The 16,640-nt window shown below is 47.2% G+C and overlaps 3 protein-coding genes across 3 annotated transcripts; 2 read left to right on the top strand and 1 right to left on the bottom strand.

Annotated features, from left to right (window-relative positions):
- Nucleotides 1-771: 771 nt before the first annotated feature.
- LOC113749859 (leucine-rich repeat protein 1-like) lies at nt 772-3,357 on the bottom strand. Its single transcript, XM_027293726.1, has 7 exons — nt 3,249-3,357; nt 2,796-2,928; nt 2,524-2,595; nt 2,267-2,410; nt 1,851-1,931; nt 1,148-1,200; nt 772-1,016 (listed from the first exon to the last, which is right to left on the bottom strand). Exons 1-7 carry the CDS (start codon nt 3,316-3,318, stop codon nt 970-972), a joined length of 600 nt encoding a protein of 199 aa, XP_027149527.1. The 5' UTR covers nt 3,319-3,357; the 3' UTR covers nt 772-969.
- Nucleotides 3,358-8,288: 4,931 nt separating this feature from the next.
- Nucleotides 8,289-9,293, top strand: LOC113750589. Its single transcript, XM_027294551.1, has one exon. It carries the CDS (start codon nt 8,289-8,291, stop codon nt 9,291-9,293), a length of 1,005 nt encoding a protein of 334 aa, XP_027150352.1.
- A 1,530-nt stretch (nt 9,294-10,823) lies between these two features.
- LOC113750588 lies at nt 10,824-12,020 on the top strand. Its single transcript, XM_027294550.1, has one exon. It carries the CDS (start codon nt 10,824-10,826, stop codon nt 12,018-12,020), a length of 1,197 nt encoding a protein of 398 aa, XP_027150351.1.
- Nucleotides 12,021-16,640: the final 4,620 nt, after the last annotated feature.

Below are 16,640 nucleotides of genomic sequence, written 5' to 3'. Positions count from 1 at the left end.
TTGTAAGTATGAAATTTGAGTTCAAAACTTCTCACTTTAAAAAAAAAAAAGAGATGGATGATGATTTATTAAAACTATATGGTTTTAAAAGTGTGGACATTTGGTCATTTCACTTGTTCCATTAAATATAAATAATGTAAGTTATTTTGGGAGGTAAGGGTTGAACCTTGATCTCCTACACAACCAAGACTTAAGTCTTGTGTGGTGATCACCAGGCCAAAGGCTTTGTGGCACTGTAAGTTACTTAAGAGGGGGATAGATTGGTAGTTTGGCCAAACTTTGGTGGAAGTGAATGCAATAAATCATTAATTTATTGCACTTGGTATCGCTTCTCGTTAAGAATAAAACTTTCTGTTTAGTGGCCAAACTTTAGATGGATAAGTTAATTGTTACTAGTTCCAGGTCCATGGATTTTCCAGTGCAAAAAGTGAATGTCCTTAGGCCCAATCAGGCGGACAATTCTTTTGCCCAGCCTACAATTAAAGTTCAAGAAGGCTTTTTTTTCTCCTTCTTTTTTTCTTTTTGATCTAATCTATCCTGAAAGGTTAGTATAGAAGTTTCATACATTAGTAGTTATAAAGATATACGCCGTATAATACTCTTTTCTTCTACACAAATAAATGTGTGAAAGATTAATTCTTTATCTTTGTCAAATAATTTGAATAGGGTTTTTACTCTTGTTAGTTAATGAACTTGAATTGATCACTAGAGGCCAGTCAAAACTGGCAAATATATCAAGTTTACATCAAATTCAAGAGCTTAAGAAAACAAAAAAAAAGGTTGAGATTGTAGATTGATAAAATAATATATTGTTACATAAAAAAGATTATAAACTGCTAAGGTAGTCTCATCTTCTTGATTTAGGATAAATTGCTTAGAGCACTAGCTAAGCACTTTTTTCCTTCCATGACAGATGAATCCCACATTTATTGTAGAGATGCCATTCTTGTTTGAGATCCTCCTCTAGCATCAATAATAAGCTTTCGGATCTTGAATTACCGTTGTAACAGCAAATCCTTCATGTAAAACACCCAAACAAGTTTCAGTGAAAGGCAAAAAAAAAGGCAATATTAATTGCCAGTTTATAAAACCAAAAAGAAAAAAGTAAGGAAACAAAGCAGACAGAAAGCGGAAATTAAGATTGTACCTGTTTTGTTAGTTGCTCGTACAGTCCCAGCCAAGCGATTATTTGATACGTCCCTAAAGCACATATGTACAATTGGTGAGCTTTAACTATTTATTCTTCAATTCAACCAATGAGACATTAACTAGATGGTCCTGAGATTCGTAAGTTCCTCTTAAACAAAATAGTAATAATAACTAGTGTTAGGCAAGAATTAGAATTTGTTAACATAAATATAGAGTGAAACATCTAGTGTCGGTTTGTGATTGTTGTTACAAGGAATTTGGGTCACTATCTAGAGCTTTTAGATAGGTACTCAGTGAAAACATAATTTTGTCGTTTGGCCGGAAACTTACATAATTGTTTCATGTGTTGATAATAAATTGTTTAAATTGTTTAAATGGTATTTGCATCTTTATATATTTTATATTTGTACTAAAACAGTCAACACTTAATTTTTAATTTTCAAAGCAAAAAAATGTTATCGAAAGAACTAACTTCGACCTTATGCTTAAAGTGCTTTTGACTAAAAGTTCTGTTCCTATATTCACGAAAGGATGTTTAAAAACAGTCCAAAAGTGAATATATCATGTAGAAGTATATTTTTAGCAATATTCCTCCTCATCTTTTCGAGTGTGAGAGTTTATTAATGGAGATCCGGTACAAAATACAGCAATAATGTGTATGAAAATTTAGAGATGCACGGATATTGGCTCTAAGGACTTACAAAATCTGCAAGTGGCCATGGTTAATAAGTTGAACTATGCCGTCAGGTAACTTTCCAGATAACTTATTACCGTTCAACCGCCTGCAGATCATACACCATTATGCAGAAGACTACATCAAAAACAAAAATCAAAGGCGACTAAAGTTATCAAATGAAAAAGGCCCAAAATTAGAGAACCCATGAATAAGAGATTTTGAATTCAAATCCCCAATTACCCCCTCCCCGTTTCTTGAAATCCACATCTCCGCTACACAAAAAAAATGGCCCAGAGTTTAAATTAGCTACTACTACAATCATCCTAAACAAAAGGTCAGATTTCAGAGTGCACTTCTTTTTTTCACACTGCAGATTTTAGAGTGTCATTCGAGTAAATAGTTAAAATTTACTGAAGTAGGATAAGGAGGGGCATTGCTCACAAAAATCTTAAGGATCTCAAGTTGCCAAGAACTGCTGGGATTGAGCCGCTTAATCGATTATGATAAAGGTCCAAGCTTACAAGGTTTGTCAGGTTCCCTAATGCAGATGGAATTGCTCCACTGAGCTTATTACCATACACTTCCCTGCAATATTTTGACAGCATCATTAAGATAACTCAATCAAGACGGTCGAATAAACATTTGATGTATGAAATTGATTAAAGTTGAAAGATCCAACTTTGCTATAGTATTCTCACAGATACTGAAGATTGGCCAAGAGTCCCAGCTGAGGTACAAGAGGTCCTGAAAGCCCTGCAACGCCAAGGTCCCTGCATATTTTTCTATCCCTTTTATTTTCTTGGTCTTTATCATTTTCACATAACAACAGTTTCGGATAATGAACTTGTTTTATCAGTATATAGCGCAGTAGTAGTTTTACTTTTCAAATTAGTCTGAAAATGCGATTTTTTTTTGAAAGGTGGGGCTCGTAATTAATCATGGAAAACAGCGAGAAGATGAGAAAGCCTACACTCTTGTAACACTGTTCTCATCATTGCAGGTGACATGGAGCCAGGTGCATGGATTTACAAGTGTTGGATCCCAGCTTTGAAGGACATTATTTGGATCTGCCAAGCTGGTCTTCCAAGCATTAAGTGCATCCCCTGTTAATGTGCCAACAAGCAAATTTGATCACAAATATTATTAGGATATAGGACCAAATAATTTGAAGTACCTGATAATGACTCGTGACAACTCATTTTAGCACAAAATTATGTTCATCTTGTTCTTTTTCTTGGAAAAGCAGGGGAAAGAAAACGATGGAAGTTGGACCTAATTCAGAACAAAATACTTCGTTTTATAACCCCAAAAAAAAAAACCATCTTTGTTTTAGGCTATATATAGTTAGGCAATAACAATGAAATTGGAAAAAGCAAAAAAATATCAAAGAAATTGTGCATGTTTAATTTATGATTATTGATACCTTCAGAGTTGCAATCTGCATATGCAATTGCAAGCGCAAAGACGAGTACAAAAATGGTCTTAGACCTCATTGATGAGTATTGTATTATACTGTAGTTTCTTGGTGTTGATTCGTTTCCTTTGCCAGGCTATATTAATACCTGTGTTTTCGCAAGCTTTTAATGGCTAGCATAAACATAATACTAAAGCTGACTTGGACTTTCGTTTGATCCACGTGATCTTGACGAAAAATTCAGCGACAAGAAGAGAGATCTTCTAGATAAGCTTCTAAATATTCAACACAAAGATCTTCTAGATAAGCTTCTACATATTCAACACCTTTCACTAATGTAAAACCCACGATGGTAAATAACTACATTACTTTGGTCCAGTGGCCATTAGGAGACATAGGCTGGAGCTGAACCAAGTAGTTCGGCTCGAGCTCGTGAGCTACTTGGTCAGTAGCTCGAGCTCGAGCTGCTCGTTAGAGCTGTCGAGTCGAGCTCGATCTTGGAAATATAATACTCAAGAGCTCGACAAGCTCTATCGAGCTTTTTATAATATATATTTTAATTTTTATTATTGTGAAATGTCAATAATATCATTTATTTAAAATTATATATAAAATATTAATTTTTATTACTTGAGCTTGATTAGATTTGATTGAGCTCGAATAAGCTCGATTGAGCTTGATTTGAATTAATTACATTTAATTAAACTCGAACTCGAGTTCCATAGCTCGAGCTCGAGCTCGAATTTTAAAAGCTTGACGAGCTCGAGCTCGAGCTCAAGCTTAGTTATTTTGCCTCGAGTCGAGCTCGAGTAGTGCACTACTCGAGCTCGACTCGATTCGACAGCACCCCTAAGGAGACATAAATCCCTCTTGAAGCGTAAGCTTTGAGGTTCTAATGTCCTGACCTATATATTCAGTAGGCAAGTTTGGAGGAATTTTAGTCTCCTATAAGTTTCTAATGATCCGATTTGATCATTTTCTTTTATCATAGTCTGGGAGTAGCACTAGATTAATTATTGACATTTCGTAGAAAAAAGGGAAAAGGAAATAATCCGTGGTAAATAAATGTTGTGAAAGCATGGATTATGTTTTCTTTCCAACTTGAATAAATAATGATAATCATTGGACATCTTGGTTACGACAAATTCGGTTGTAATTAACAACAGGATGAGAGGCGGCATTGAATAATATGACTGAACTAGTCAGTGCCTTGGAGTAAAAGGGACTGTTTTGAAACGAAGAAAGTCCATCTCCGAGTTTCTTCCTTGCATGTTCCTAGAATGTGTCCAAAATAGCGGTCCATCAATCCGCAAATTTTCAAGACCCAGTGACACAAAAAAAATCAAACAATTCTATAAATTTAAGTCGGTCAACCACTGATATTTGGTTTAGTGGCCATAAAAAAAGAACTAAATTTCTCTTTCGATTGTAAATTGGAGATCCGAACTTAACCTGCAGTGAAAAAAATTCAAAGAAGGTGTCAAAGCACCCTTTGATCTAATCATGTCTGTATGCTTGTTAAATTGGAGATTCGAACCCCATCTACAATGAAAAAAATTCAAAAGAAATGTCAGAATACACTTTTGATCTAATCAATCTCGAAAACTTTCCTATAAAATAGGATAAATTAAGTTACCATTACGAAGAAAAAAAATTAAGTCAGTCTCGGTAAGTAGTCAGTGCCTGAAGTAAAAGGGACCACTTATTAATTGGAATTATATGTTTTGGATCATTGATAATTGAAACCAAGAAAGTCTATCTCCGAGTTCTCCCTTGCGTGTTCTTTTGAATGTGGACAAAATATGCCGTCCATCAATCCCCAAATTTTCAAGACCCATTCAAACAAATGAAATCAATCAATTCTATAAATTTAAGTCAGTCTCGTCTCTCCTTCAAACAAATCTGTTTTCTATGGCTTCTTTTTTTTTTTTTTTTCAGGACACAAGGAAACTTCCGATGCAATCAACTAGGATTATTTCGCGTATTGAGCATCTGACAGCATAGAATTGACCACATCATAAGACACTTGAAAAGAATTAAATTAATCTCATGTGTTAAAGGTCTGGGGTTCGAATCTCTCTGGCGCCCAATAAACGTGTGAGTAGTAGGACTCGTGTGACTGCTCCCCTAAATCTATAAGTACGGTTGCTGAGCCTCTCCTAATAGCTTAAGCTTTTAGGCTAAGTGGTATCAGAGCCAGAACGTGGGAGGGGTAAAGTGTTAAAGATCTAGGGTTCGAATCTCTCTAGCATCCAATGAACGTGTGAATAGTAGGACTCATGTGATTGCTCCCCTAAACCTATAAGTATTGGGCCTCTCCTAACAGCTTAAGCTTTTAAGCTAGAAAAGGATACGTTTTTTACCATCCCCGCAATTTTGGGTTCTTCTCTTCTCTTTCCTACTTCTTAAATCCTATTCTTTCTTACCTAAAAAAAAATGGTTTGTCTAACGAATGTCCATAAGACACTAGTTAAAATATATTTCAGAGGTTATGTTTTTTAAAATATAAAATTAATAAAGGAAAATAAATAAATACAAGAGAGGGTAGGTAAGATTAAATAAGAAAATTATATAACTATATAAATGCAAAAGAGGATAATAATTATCAATATGTGTATATATATAGTAGGTTAGATAAATCATAATAAGGATATGTTTATGACAATCCTCCTATCAAAAAACCCCACCAGGTATGCATTAGTACAGTATTTATTGAGGTGCAATCTAACCTTGATTTATCAACAAATGATCAACAGGATTTAAAGTCCACTAGTATAAACTTGTTTACAAATGAGGCGCGTTCACTTTCAGCCAACTTTATATTTCCTAGTCAGGCCATTAAAATGCGCATCTAATGTCGAATCAATTGCGAAATTTGCAACGTAATGATCAACATTGATCTATCATTTGGTCTTCATCTAATTGTTAAAGATGAGATCCCAGAATTTAGCGGTCTTCGATTCAAATTCCTTTTCCCCTCCTTGCTTCTTAAATCCCGACCCTCTCTCGTTAAAAAGAGTTGATAAAAAAAAAACCCACTAAAGGGTAGTCATTAGTTGATGTACATTCAATAAAATGGAAAATGTAGTTTTGATCCTTAATATTTAGTTTATGTACCAAATTGGATCCTAATATTTTGACTAAATAAATTTCGTCCCTAAAGTTTATTATTTTATGCAAATTTAAGACAATTGACAGAAATTTAACAATCCCAGCAGTCAAAATCAATTTTCTATTCATCAACAATTTCGACTTTGCATTTTTTGTCCCCATTATTTAGATTTTGAACGGCTTTAAGATCTTAAGTTTCAAACAATGATCATTGAGGTTGAGTATAAAATGAGATACAAATTAGATCAAAATTACTTTAGATGTGTATTAAAAATTCTAATTAAACTTTACTTTCTTCTTTTTTTATTTTCTTTATTTATTTAATTATGCCATTAGTTTCTCACTTCTTTCTCCTCTTTTGCATATATATATATATATATTTGGTTTCAAATTAGGCATACTATATATCATTTTGCATTATGAGTAACTAATTGATCATGAGTTCTATTACTTTTCAATCATATTTTGTTATTAAACACTTTATTGAATGAGCAATATATACTATGCGTAAATTAAATTGATAGTCTAATAAACATGTTCTTTTTAAGGTGTATTTCAATAGGTTATCAATTTAGTTAAAAATGAAATACTTGCTTGAGTGCATCAGACCTATATTTTAGTTCTTCCTCATTAGCCTCAATTATGAAGTTCTGAATTCTAGACGTAGATAGTCAATCTCTACAAGGACAACTGCTTCTGTCCTATAAGTTAAAGTAAATGGGCTATCTTGGGTGGCAATTCGTGGGGTTGTTCGGTGCAGAGGCCCCATCCTGGGCCTGCACACGTGGCAGCCCAGGGAGGTCTGAGCTGGGCTGAGACCCCTGGCCCATGGGAACCGTCCCGCGGCCCTCCGCCGTTAGGGCTCCAAGGGGCTCCAGAGTACAATCCCGCATAGGTCGGGATTCCTCCCCCTCAGTGCGGGATTGAGGCTATTCTGGGCAAATCCCGAAACGTACGGAGGTCGGACTCCAAAGCAGGTATAAATGGTAACGCACAATGACTGCACAAGGTACGCTCACTATTGGACAATCACTCCCGACCATTCTACTTCCCGTGAACCTTACTCACCGGAAAACTAACTTGACCGTCGGAGTGCCCTCGGGGACGACCTCGGGGCCCTAGTTCGTTCACTTTCTTGTTTATTTTTCAGGCTTAGGAACGCGCTCTTCTCACAGCACGCCGAGCTCATCAGGTCAGCTCGGTCCGGGGAAGTTCCGTGCTTCTTCAGTTGGCGCCGTCTGTGGGAAAGAGGTACGAGTAGTTGTGTTGATGGCGAGAACGCGTTCAAAGCGAACTGTGGAGAACACCGATCCCGGAGCCGGCGAGGGGTCCCGGCGAATGGAGACCGAGGCGGCTCGGGGCGCCGGGGGCTCAGCCCTCTCAGGGGAACGGAGACAGCAGATCTTCCAGTTTGTGACGGAGAACCTTCCCATGTTAGAGGACATAATTCGGAAAGCAAAGGAGGGGGGTGAAGCCGGGGGCGCACAAACCTCCAAGGTGAAGGGGAAGGAGAGGGCATCGCCTCCCGTCCCCTAGGAGGATGAGTCACGGGACCGGCCCCCTAAGAGGAAACGGCCACGGACTCCCCCTCGGCCGCGGGCCTCGGTGGTCGGGGACAGTGAGAGATATTCTCGCGATCGGACCGCGGGGGGCCAACCGAGGAATCCCTCCTCGTGGAAACTCGCGCGGAACGAGCCTGAACGCTCTCCTACCGGATCTATCAAGAGCTGGCCGCGAGACCCTCCCCAGTGGCAGCATGTCAGGGACGAGCTTGAGCAGATCTTGCGGCCGCAGCAATACGAGGACAACTATACCGCCTCGCCTTTCACCCGAAAGATAGAGGATTACCCGCTGCCTCGGAGATTTAAAATTCCGAACATCGAACTGTACGACGGCTCGACCGACCCGAAAGACCACCTCTCGGTCTTCCTGACGCACATGCGTCTGCAAACCGCCGCGGATGCACTCCGCTGCAAGACCTTCCCCATGTTTCTGAAGGGGAAGGCCCAGCTCTGGTTCCAGGGCCTAGCACCGGGGTCCATCCGGAGTTTCGCCGAGCTGGCCAGACAGTTCGCAGCCCAGTTCGTCTCCTCGAAGACTTACTCGAAAAATGCGACTCATCTGATGGCCATCAAGCAGAAACCGGACGAGTCCCTGAGGAATTTCATGACTCTCTTCAACACGGAAAACTTGCAGATAAGGGACAAGGACGAGAAGGTGGTCATGGCCGCCTTCATGAATGGGCTCAGGGTGGAAGAACTCTTCTACAAGCTCGTCGAGAAGCCCCCCGGGAACCTGGAAGAACTCTTGACCAGGGCGCACGCGGCCGCTAATACGGAGGAGGCTGGTCGCCTGATGAGAGAATCAGACTGGGATCTCGGAGATCGGAAAGGACGGGCAAACCCCCCCGAGAACAAGGATGGCCCGGCCAAGAGGAATGTTTTCGACCGACTCTCGAAGGACAAAGCCCCTGCTCAACCGCCGCTTCCAGAAAAAGGCTACACCCCCCTAAATCGGCCTAGGGCCCAGGTTCTGGCCGTCATGGAGGCGGAGGGCCTAGTAGGGCGGCCACCTAAGATGGGGACACCCCGGAACAAGAGAAACCAGGACCGCTACTGTGCCTTTCATCATGACGTAGGGCACGATACAGAGGGGTGCTGGGCCCTGCGGAAGGAGATCGAAGATCTGATCCAGCGCGGTTTCCTGGGGCGATTCGTGCGACAAGGTCGGCCAGGCCAGGAGCCAGGACGTACTTACAGCGGGGATAGGGCCGAGGGCCAGCGTCGCGACTACCCCGAGCGGCGGGACCTCCCTCGGGACCATTCCCCCGACCAGGACACCCAGAATTTGGCAGGGGTAATAAACACCATCGCTGGGGACCTCACGGGAGGGGGACAGCCACGCAGCTCGAAAGAACCGGCGACATCCTCCGGAGGGGGATGACTCCTTGAAACGCCTGCGCATGGACGAAGAAATCACTTTCGGACCAAGGGACGCGGTTCCCCTGGCGTCTAGAAACCACGAGGCCATCGTGATAAATGTCGTGACCAATAATTATCGGGTGAAGAAAGTGTACGTCGACCAGGGTAGCGCGGTGGACATCCTGTTCTACCGGGTGTTCAAGGAACTCGGGTTGGAGGACGGACAGCTCACCCCGGTTCGGACACCCCTGGTGGGCTTCACCGGACCGCCCATCACTCCGGAGGGGATGATCATCCTGATGGTCACGGTAGGGCAGGCGCCCAAGTGCCGGACCATCCCCGTCAACTTCGTGGTGGTCAAGCAACCATCCCCATATAACGTGTTCTTGGGACGGCCCGCCTTAAATGCCCTCCGGGCTATCCCCTCGTCTCTCCACCTCAGCGTCAAATTTTCCACACCGGGAGGAATAGCTGAGGTGCATGGAGATCCAGAGGTGGCCCGAACTTGCTACTTGGTCGTGCTCCGGGGACACGAGAAGGTGGTCGCCCAGGCAACCAGCTTGGAATCTTACATCCAGGGGGAGGAGGCCCGGCAGTTGGGCACCCAGGACGAGATCGAGGAGTTCCCCTTGAGAGAGGACAGACCCGACCAGGTCCTCCGCATCGGGGCACCGTTGCCTTCCGAGGAGAAGGACATGCCAGTGAGGACATGCCCGGGATTCTAACTGATCTGGCCGTCCACCACCTCAACGTGGATCCTCGCTTCAAGCCAGTGAAGTAGAAGAAGAGAAGTTTCACCCCCGAGAGGAATGAGGTGATCAGGAAGGAGGTTGGCAAGCTGCTGGAATCCAGAATCATCATGGAGGTGTACTACCCGACCTGGTAAAAAAGGAGGACCAGTCCTGGAGGATGTGCATGGACTTTACAGATCTCAATAAAGCCTGCCCGAAGGACTGTTTTCCCTTGCCCCGGATCGACAGGTTAGTGGACTCTACTGTTGGTTTTGACGTTTTGTGTTTTCTGGATGCTTTCAAGGGATACCACCAGATAGAGATGGCCGAGGAGGACCAGGAGAAGACCTCTTTCGTCACCGAGGAGGGAACTTACTGCTACCGGACCATGCCGTTCGGGCTAAAGAATGCCGGAGCTACCTACCAACGTCTGGTCAACAAACTGTTGCAGCATCAGATCGGCAAGAGTATGGAGGTCTACGTGGATGACATAATCGTCAAGAGCCGAACTGATCAGCAGCTCGTTCCCGCCCTACGGGAAATTCTGAACATTCTATCGAAGAGCCGGATGTGATTGAACCCGAAGAAATGCACCTTCGGGGTTAGGTCGGGAAAGTTCCTGGATTTCCTGGTCTTTAGAGAAGGAATCCGGGCCAACCCGGACAAGTTCCAGGCCATCATGGACATGGCCCCCCCAAGGAGCGTCAAGGAGGTCCAACGGCTCGCGGGAAGAGGCCGCCCTTAACAGGTTCCTCTCGAGCTCCGCGGTGAGAGGGCTATACTTCTTCCGGATCCTGAAAGTGCCAAAGGATTTTCAATGGATGGAGGAATGCCAGAAAGCCTTCACCGACCTAAAAGCATACTTGGCCGAGCTACCTACTCTGACTGCCCCGGAGCAGGGAGAGACCCTGCTCCTATACTTGTCTGCTTGCAACGAGGCCGTGAGCGCGGTCTTGGTGCGGGAGGACAGGGAAGCTCAAAGGCCAATATATTACGTTAGCCGAGCTTTACAAGGGTCGGAGACGAGGTACACGCCGGCGGAAAAATTGGTTCTCGCCTTGGTACACGCCGTCCGCAAACTCCGACCTTACTTTCAGGCCCACAGCATCACCGTCCTGACGGATCAACCCTTACGGCAGATCCTCACAAAACCCGAGGTCTCGGGCAGAATGACCAAATGGACCGTCGAACTGGCCGAGCACGACATCGGCTACCAACCTCGCGCCGCCATCAAAACTCAGGCCCTGGCATACTTTCTCGCCGAGGGAGCCAGTCTGTCCGTGACCGAGCCGATCTCTGTGCCCGAGGAGGCCCGGTCGGAGGAGCCATGGGTGCTATTCGTCGACGGGGCCTCAAGTAAGGAGGGGAGCGGGGCCGGCCTGCTGCTCATCTCGCCCACCGGGGAGGAGCTGACCTACGCACTCAGGTTTGACTTCCCGGCGTCCAACAATGAAGCTGAATATGAGGCCCTACTGACAGGATTGCGGATAGCCCACCAAATGGGTATAACCGCAATCAGGGTCCGAAGTGACTCTCAACTAGTAGTCTACCAAGTCCGCGGGGAGTACGAGGCCAAGGAGGATGTCATGAAAAAATACTTGGCTAAGGTGCAGGAGGCGATAAAATTGTTCGACATTTTCGAGATTGAGCGGGTGCCGAGGTCACAGAACAAACGGGCGGACGCCCTGTTGAAGCTGGCGTCCTCCTCGTTTGCCCACCTGAGCAAGGAAGTCTTGGTGGAGGTAGTCAAGCAAAAAAGTATCGACCAGGTCCAAGTCTCGGCCATAGACAGCCTGGCCACTTGGATGACTCCTCTGGTGGACTTCCTCAGCTCGGGTGTCCTCCCCAAGGATAAAACCGAGGCCCGCCGACTCCAGCTACGAGCTGCTAAGTACGCCTACGCTGGGGGGACCCTCTACAGGAGGTCATATTTGTCTCCCTGGCTAAAGTGCGTAACTCCCGGGAGGGCGACTATATCCTCCGAGAAGTGCACGAAGGCCTGTGCGCGGCACACGTAGGGTCCCGAGTGTTTGCCAAAAAATGCTTGTTCCTAGGCTACTACTGGCCCTCGGTGTTCCGGGATGCCGCAGCTCTTGTTCAGAAATGCCGAGCCTGCCAGGTGCACGCCCCGCTGCGCCACCAACCCACTCGAGAGATGGTCCCCATCCACAGTCCTTGGCCCTTTGCCCAGTGAGGGATAGACCTCCTGGGTCCCTTCCCCCGAGCTCTGGGAAGGTACGAACACCTCGTGGTGGCCATCGACTATTTCACGAAATAGATGGAGGCCGAACCCCTGGCCACTATCTCCGGAAGGGCAATCCAGAAGTTCTTCTGGAAGAACATAGTCTGCCGCTTCGGGATCCCGCATGTCTTGATATCCGATAACGGGCGACAGTTGACCGAAAATCCCTTCAAAAGCTGGTGCGCCGAGCTCGGGATTAGCTAGCACTTCACCTCGGTCGGACACCCCCAGGCCAACGGTCAGGTGGAGAATGTTAACCGAACCATTCTGCAAGGGCTAAAGACTAGGTTGGAACTATCCCAGTCTAACTGGCTAGATGAACTACCCAGCGTCCTCTGGGCTTGTCGCACTACGCCGAGGACGGCCACTCATGAGACCCCGTTTTCCCTGACTTATGGGACGGAGGCGGTGGTGCCCGCGGAGATTGGCCTCCCTTCGCCTTGAACACAAAACTTCGTTGCGACGGCCAACGAAGAGGAGCTGAGGTGCAATTTGGACCTGCTGGAGGCCAAGCGCGAGGAAGCAGCGATACGGATGGCTAAGTATAAAGGTCAGCTCGCTCGCTACCACAACGCGAAGGTGAGGAATACGCAGTACCAGCCAGGAGACCTCATCCTGAGAAAGAACTCAATCAGCCGAGCTCACAGTTCTAACAAGCTTGATCCGAACTGAGAGGGGCCATACAAAGTCTTGGAAGCAAGCCGAGCTGGCTATTGTTAGCTTGCGAAATTAGATGGAATTGAGGTACCCCGCACTTGGCATTTCTCGAACTTGCGGTTGTACGTAGGATAGACTGGGCCAGGGTATCTTACTGTATTCTTTGGAATTTTGGTACCATTTCATCATTAAATAAATGCTCAGTTTTCACGGTTTTAAATCCCTTCTCATTATCAATGCCGTTTAACTTTTCACTTTTACACTAGCATACTCAGATAATGGCCTGAGACATCGGCGGTCGACCCAGGAGGTCGGCAGGATCATCTTTAAAATTGTGGCGAAATCAACGCTCGACCCAGGAGGTCGGCATGAATGCTAACGGATGGAATGCCCTCCAAATCTGAGACATCGGCGCTCGACCCAGGAGGTCGGCGCGATTATCTTTCAAATTTTTGCACTCGACCCAGGAGGTCGGCGGCTCAGGGACGAATTCAAATGATGAACCAAGGTAAGGCCTTTGGAGGTTGAGAATAGATGCTCGACCCAGGAGGTCGGCAGGACTGTCTTCAGAATCTTGCCGCTCGACCCAAGAGGTCGGCGCAGCTCAAAAGAGCCTTAAGGTCCGGTGCTCGACCCAGGAGGTCGGCACGCCGCCCAGGTCGTTGGGATTTGGTTGTTAGTTTAGTTTGGTCACCTTGTGGGACCCCAGTTTGTCGTCCTTTGGCAAATTGGTTGTTGGCTTACAGTTAGGCGGATGCTCGACCCAAGAGGCCGGCAGGCCGTTTCAGTAAATCAGGTTTGACGTTCGATCCAGGAGGTCGGCGTATCTTAAAGCCTAGAGGTTTTGTGCCCAGCCCAGGAGGTCGGCGCGTCACTCCGGTTATTGGAATTCGATTGCTAAATCAGCCTGATGGTTTAATGGTTTGGTGTCCCTGACAACTTAGCCGTTAGCTTAAAGGGCGGTGGATGCTCGACCCAAGAGGTCGGCAGGCCGCCTTGGTGGATATATTTGGTGCTCGACCGGGGAGGTTGGTGTTCCTTTTCAGTTACTAGAATTCGCCGCTAACAAGGAATTGAAGGTCAAATCAGATAGTTTCATTCAAAATTCATCTCATATATGCATTCAGACCCTATCTATTACAAAGCCTACCGAGCTATACAAGGAAAGGGAAACCTAGCTATGCCTTCTTCTTGCTGGCGACCTGCTTGAGGCGGGAGCTGAAGGTACACCTTAAACATGTTGAGAGGCGTATGGTGAAGGCTATGCCTCCTTCTTGCTGGCGACCTGCCTAATGCTGGAGTTGAAGGTACACATTAACCATGTTGAGAGGCGTATGTAGAAGGCTGTTAAAAAGGATCTGTGGAGATCATGAACTGCGGGGCATGGTCACATCCTTATAAGAGGATGGAAAGGGTTTCTGGAGTGACCACTACCCTAGGCCACTGGCTCCTTTCTGGAAGCCCTGCCGGGAGCTCCATCCTCCTCCAAGGGGACCTCTGCCAGCTCGGACCCCACGTCGCTCCTGTCCACCAGGTCTTTCAGGGCATGCCCCTTGCAATACCCATCGAAGAGCCAGTCCAGCTTCCCCTCGGCTGTGGGGTTGTAGTCCTTGAAGTCAGCCAAGTTGAAGCCGGGTGGGTTGAGGCTCTTCACCTGGTCCAGGGCCCGCGTGGCGGCGACCTGGAGGATGGGCTGGTTGAGGAGGGCCACGTCCTCGACAAATTGTTCGAAGGAGATGAAATCCCGAACAACTTTCTTGCGCTCCCGGCTGACGGTGCCAGAGAGCTCTATGGCGTGGTCCTCCCTCAGCTTCGTCACGCCCTTTTTCTCTTGGTCCAGCTCGGACCGGGAGGAAGCGAGCTGGACTCGGGTTTTCTCCAGCTCCTTCTCAACCTTGCCTAACTTGGCCTTAAGGGAGTCCACCTCCTTAAGAGCCTTGGAAAGCTTCTGCTCCGTCATCCCACTCTTCTTCCGCAACTTCTCCAAGTCAGGAGATAGTTCGGAGAAGCGGGTCGCCAGGGCGGCGCCGGCGGCATTGGCCTGAGGTAAGGAAGGGGAAAATCAGTACACCCCCAAGGAAAGAACAGGAACTCATGCGGCCTAAGGGGGAGGATACTTACTTAGATCTGGGCGGTGAAGTACATGTTCTGGAGCTCGGACGGGCTCGCCAGGTCCATCCACCTCCTGTCGGGCAGAAAAACCGAACCCTTGACCAGCTCGCCGGCCACCTCGGGAAACTGGGCCCGGTCGTTTATGGAAAACTTTCAGAACGGGCAGAAGTGGCGGGGATCGTGCATCGTAGGGGCCTGCCCCGGCTTCTGGGGGGGCTACGTGGCGGAAGTGCCACAAGCTCGGGGTAACGCTCTCCCGGGCGTGCTCCTCCGCGGAGTCGACCCCCAGGTGTACAGCGCCCCCCGACGTCAGCTGGAGAGGGCGCTGTGCTGAGACTTGCGTTAGCTTCTTTCCGGGTTGGGAAGGCTCGTCCTCTCGACCCCTCTTCTGTCCCGTCGCATTCTTCTTGCCGGCGACCTGCTTGGAGGGGGATTGAGATTGGGAGGCCTCCTTCTGGGGGGTTGAGCTGCCCCCAGGTGTCGCAGAGGCCTCCGGGGCCTTCTTCGCCGCCTGCGGCTGCATGGTGGGGTCGGCCTGCTCGGTTGGCACGCCCAATAGCCTGGAGAGCTTCCTCACTGCGACAAACATAACCAGGTCAGCCAAAACAGGTTAGTAGGGAAAAATACAATATATATGTAAATTCAACGAGTTACAGGGACATAGTCGGCGTTACAGGCTTCAAGGTTGGTAGGGGAGGCCACCACCTCTCCAGGGGACCCGGACAACGTCCCCATCAGCCCGGCCGCAGAGATCTGCTCGGTGGAGAACTTTGTGGCAAAGAGTTTCACCTTGGAGCTCATCAGTTGGCCGAGGGCATCGGGGTCCAGGTCCTCCGGATAGGGGTCGGAGTCGACCTCCCCGACTTTCCACACGTTTGGGGGAAAACTCGTGGATTTTACAAAGAGGAAGTCCCCCTTCCAATTTTTTATGGAAGAGGGGACCCAATAGAGTAGATCCTGGGTGCCCTTTCCCCCCCGAACTTGGCTAGCCCCTCGGCAGGAGAAGTAGTACCACCCAGGGAGGGAGAGCTTGAGGATGTAAGAGGCCCGGAAGAGGGAAAGTGAGTAGGGGATGGAACAAATCTGGCAGTAGATCAGGAATCCAATGATGATCCTGATCGAGTTTGGGTGGATTTGGGTAATCCGGAGCCCCCAGTAGTTCAGGATCTCCGCCAAGGCTGGAGGAATGGGGAGCCGGAGCCCCGCGAGCAGCTGCTCCCTATAGATGGCTACGAAGCCAGGGGGAGGTCGGCAATTCGGTCGTCGGGCCCGGCAGCCCTCGGTTCGTAGGCCGAAGGAATGGAATAGGACCTGGCCAGCTCGGCCACCGTCTCGGGTGAGAGGGTGACCTCCTCCCGGTCGGGGTGACCGTAGTTGAACTCGGAATCATCCCCCTGCTCGGAAGCAGGGGTCCCCTCGGAGGAGTCCCTGTCCTCCCCGGCTCCCCTCTAGGCTCCGTCGGGGGAGTCATGCGGAGACTTGTGGGAGGGGATAGAAGTGGCTTGCTGCTCGATGAGGGCATCGAGCTCGGCCACCTCCTCCAGGAGTCGGGCAGAAGAAGAATGGACAGATGGAGAGCTCATGATGTCAATGGACTCGAACAAGTCAGGAATGAGGAAGTTGGGAT

The sequence above is a fragment of the Coffea eugenioides genome, chromosome 10 (genome assembly GCF_003713205.1).
Source record: "Coffea eugenioides isolate CCC68of chromosome 10, Ceug_1.0, whole genome shotgun sequence".
Taxonomy (NCBI): Eukaryota; Viridiplantae; Streptophyta; class Magnoliopsida; order Gentianales; family Rubiaceae; genus Coffea; species Coffea eugenioides.
Note: the sequence above shows the minus strand (reverse complement) of the source record. Positions and strands in the feature narration are given on the sequence as shown.

What these genes read in the sequence shown, in the direction of transcription:
- LOC113749859 (XM_027293726.1), bottom strand. Translation starts at nt 3,318, where the DNA reads ATGAGGTCTAAGACCATTTTTGTACTCGTCTTTGCGCTTGCAATTGCA. An exon ending in TTGGCCAATCTTCAGTATCT is followed by an intron (nt 2,411 to 2,523) that starts GTGAGAATACTA and finishes AAAATATTGCAG; the next exon opens with GGAAGTGTATGGTAATAAGC. An exon ending in CATGGCCACTTGCAGATTTT is followed by an intron (nt 1,201 to 1,850) that starts GTAAGTCCTTAG and finishes TATGTGCTTTAG; the next exon opens with GGACGTATCAAATAATCGCT.
- LOC113750589 (XM_027294551.1), top strand. Translation starts at nt 8,289, where the DNA reads ATGCGTCTGCAAACCGCCGCGGATGCACTCCGCTGCAAGACCTTCCCC.
- LOC113750588 (XM_027294550.1), top strand. Translation starts at nt 10,824, where the DNA reads ATGGAGGAATGCCAGAAAGCCTTCACCGACCTAAAAGCATACTTGGCC.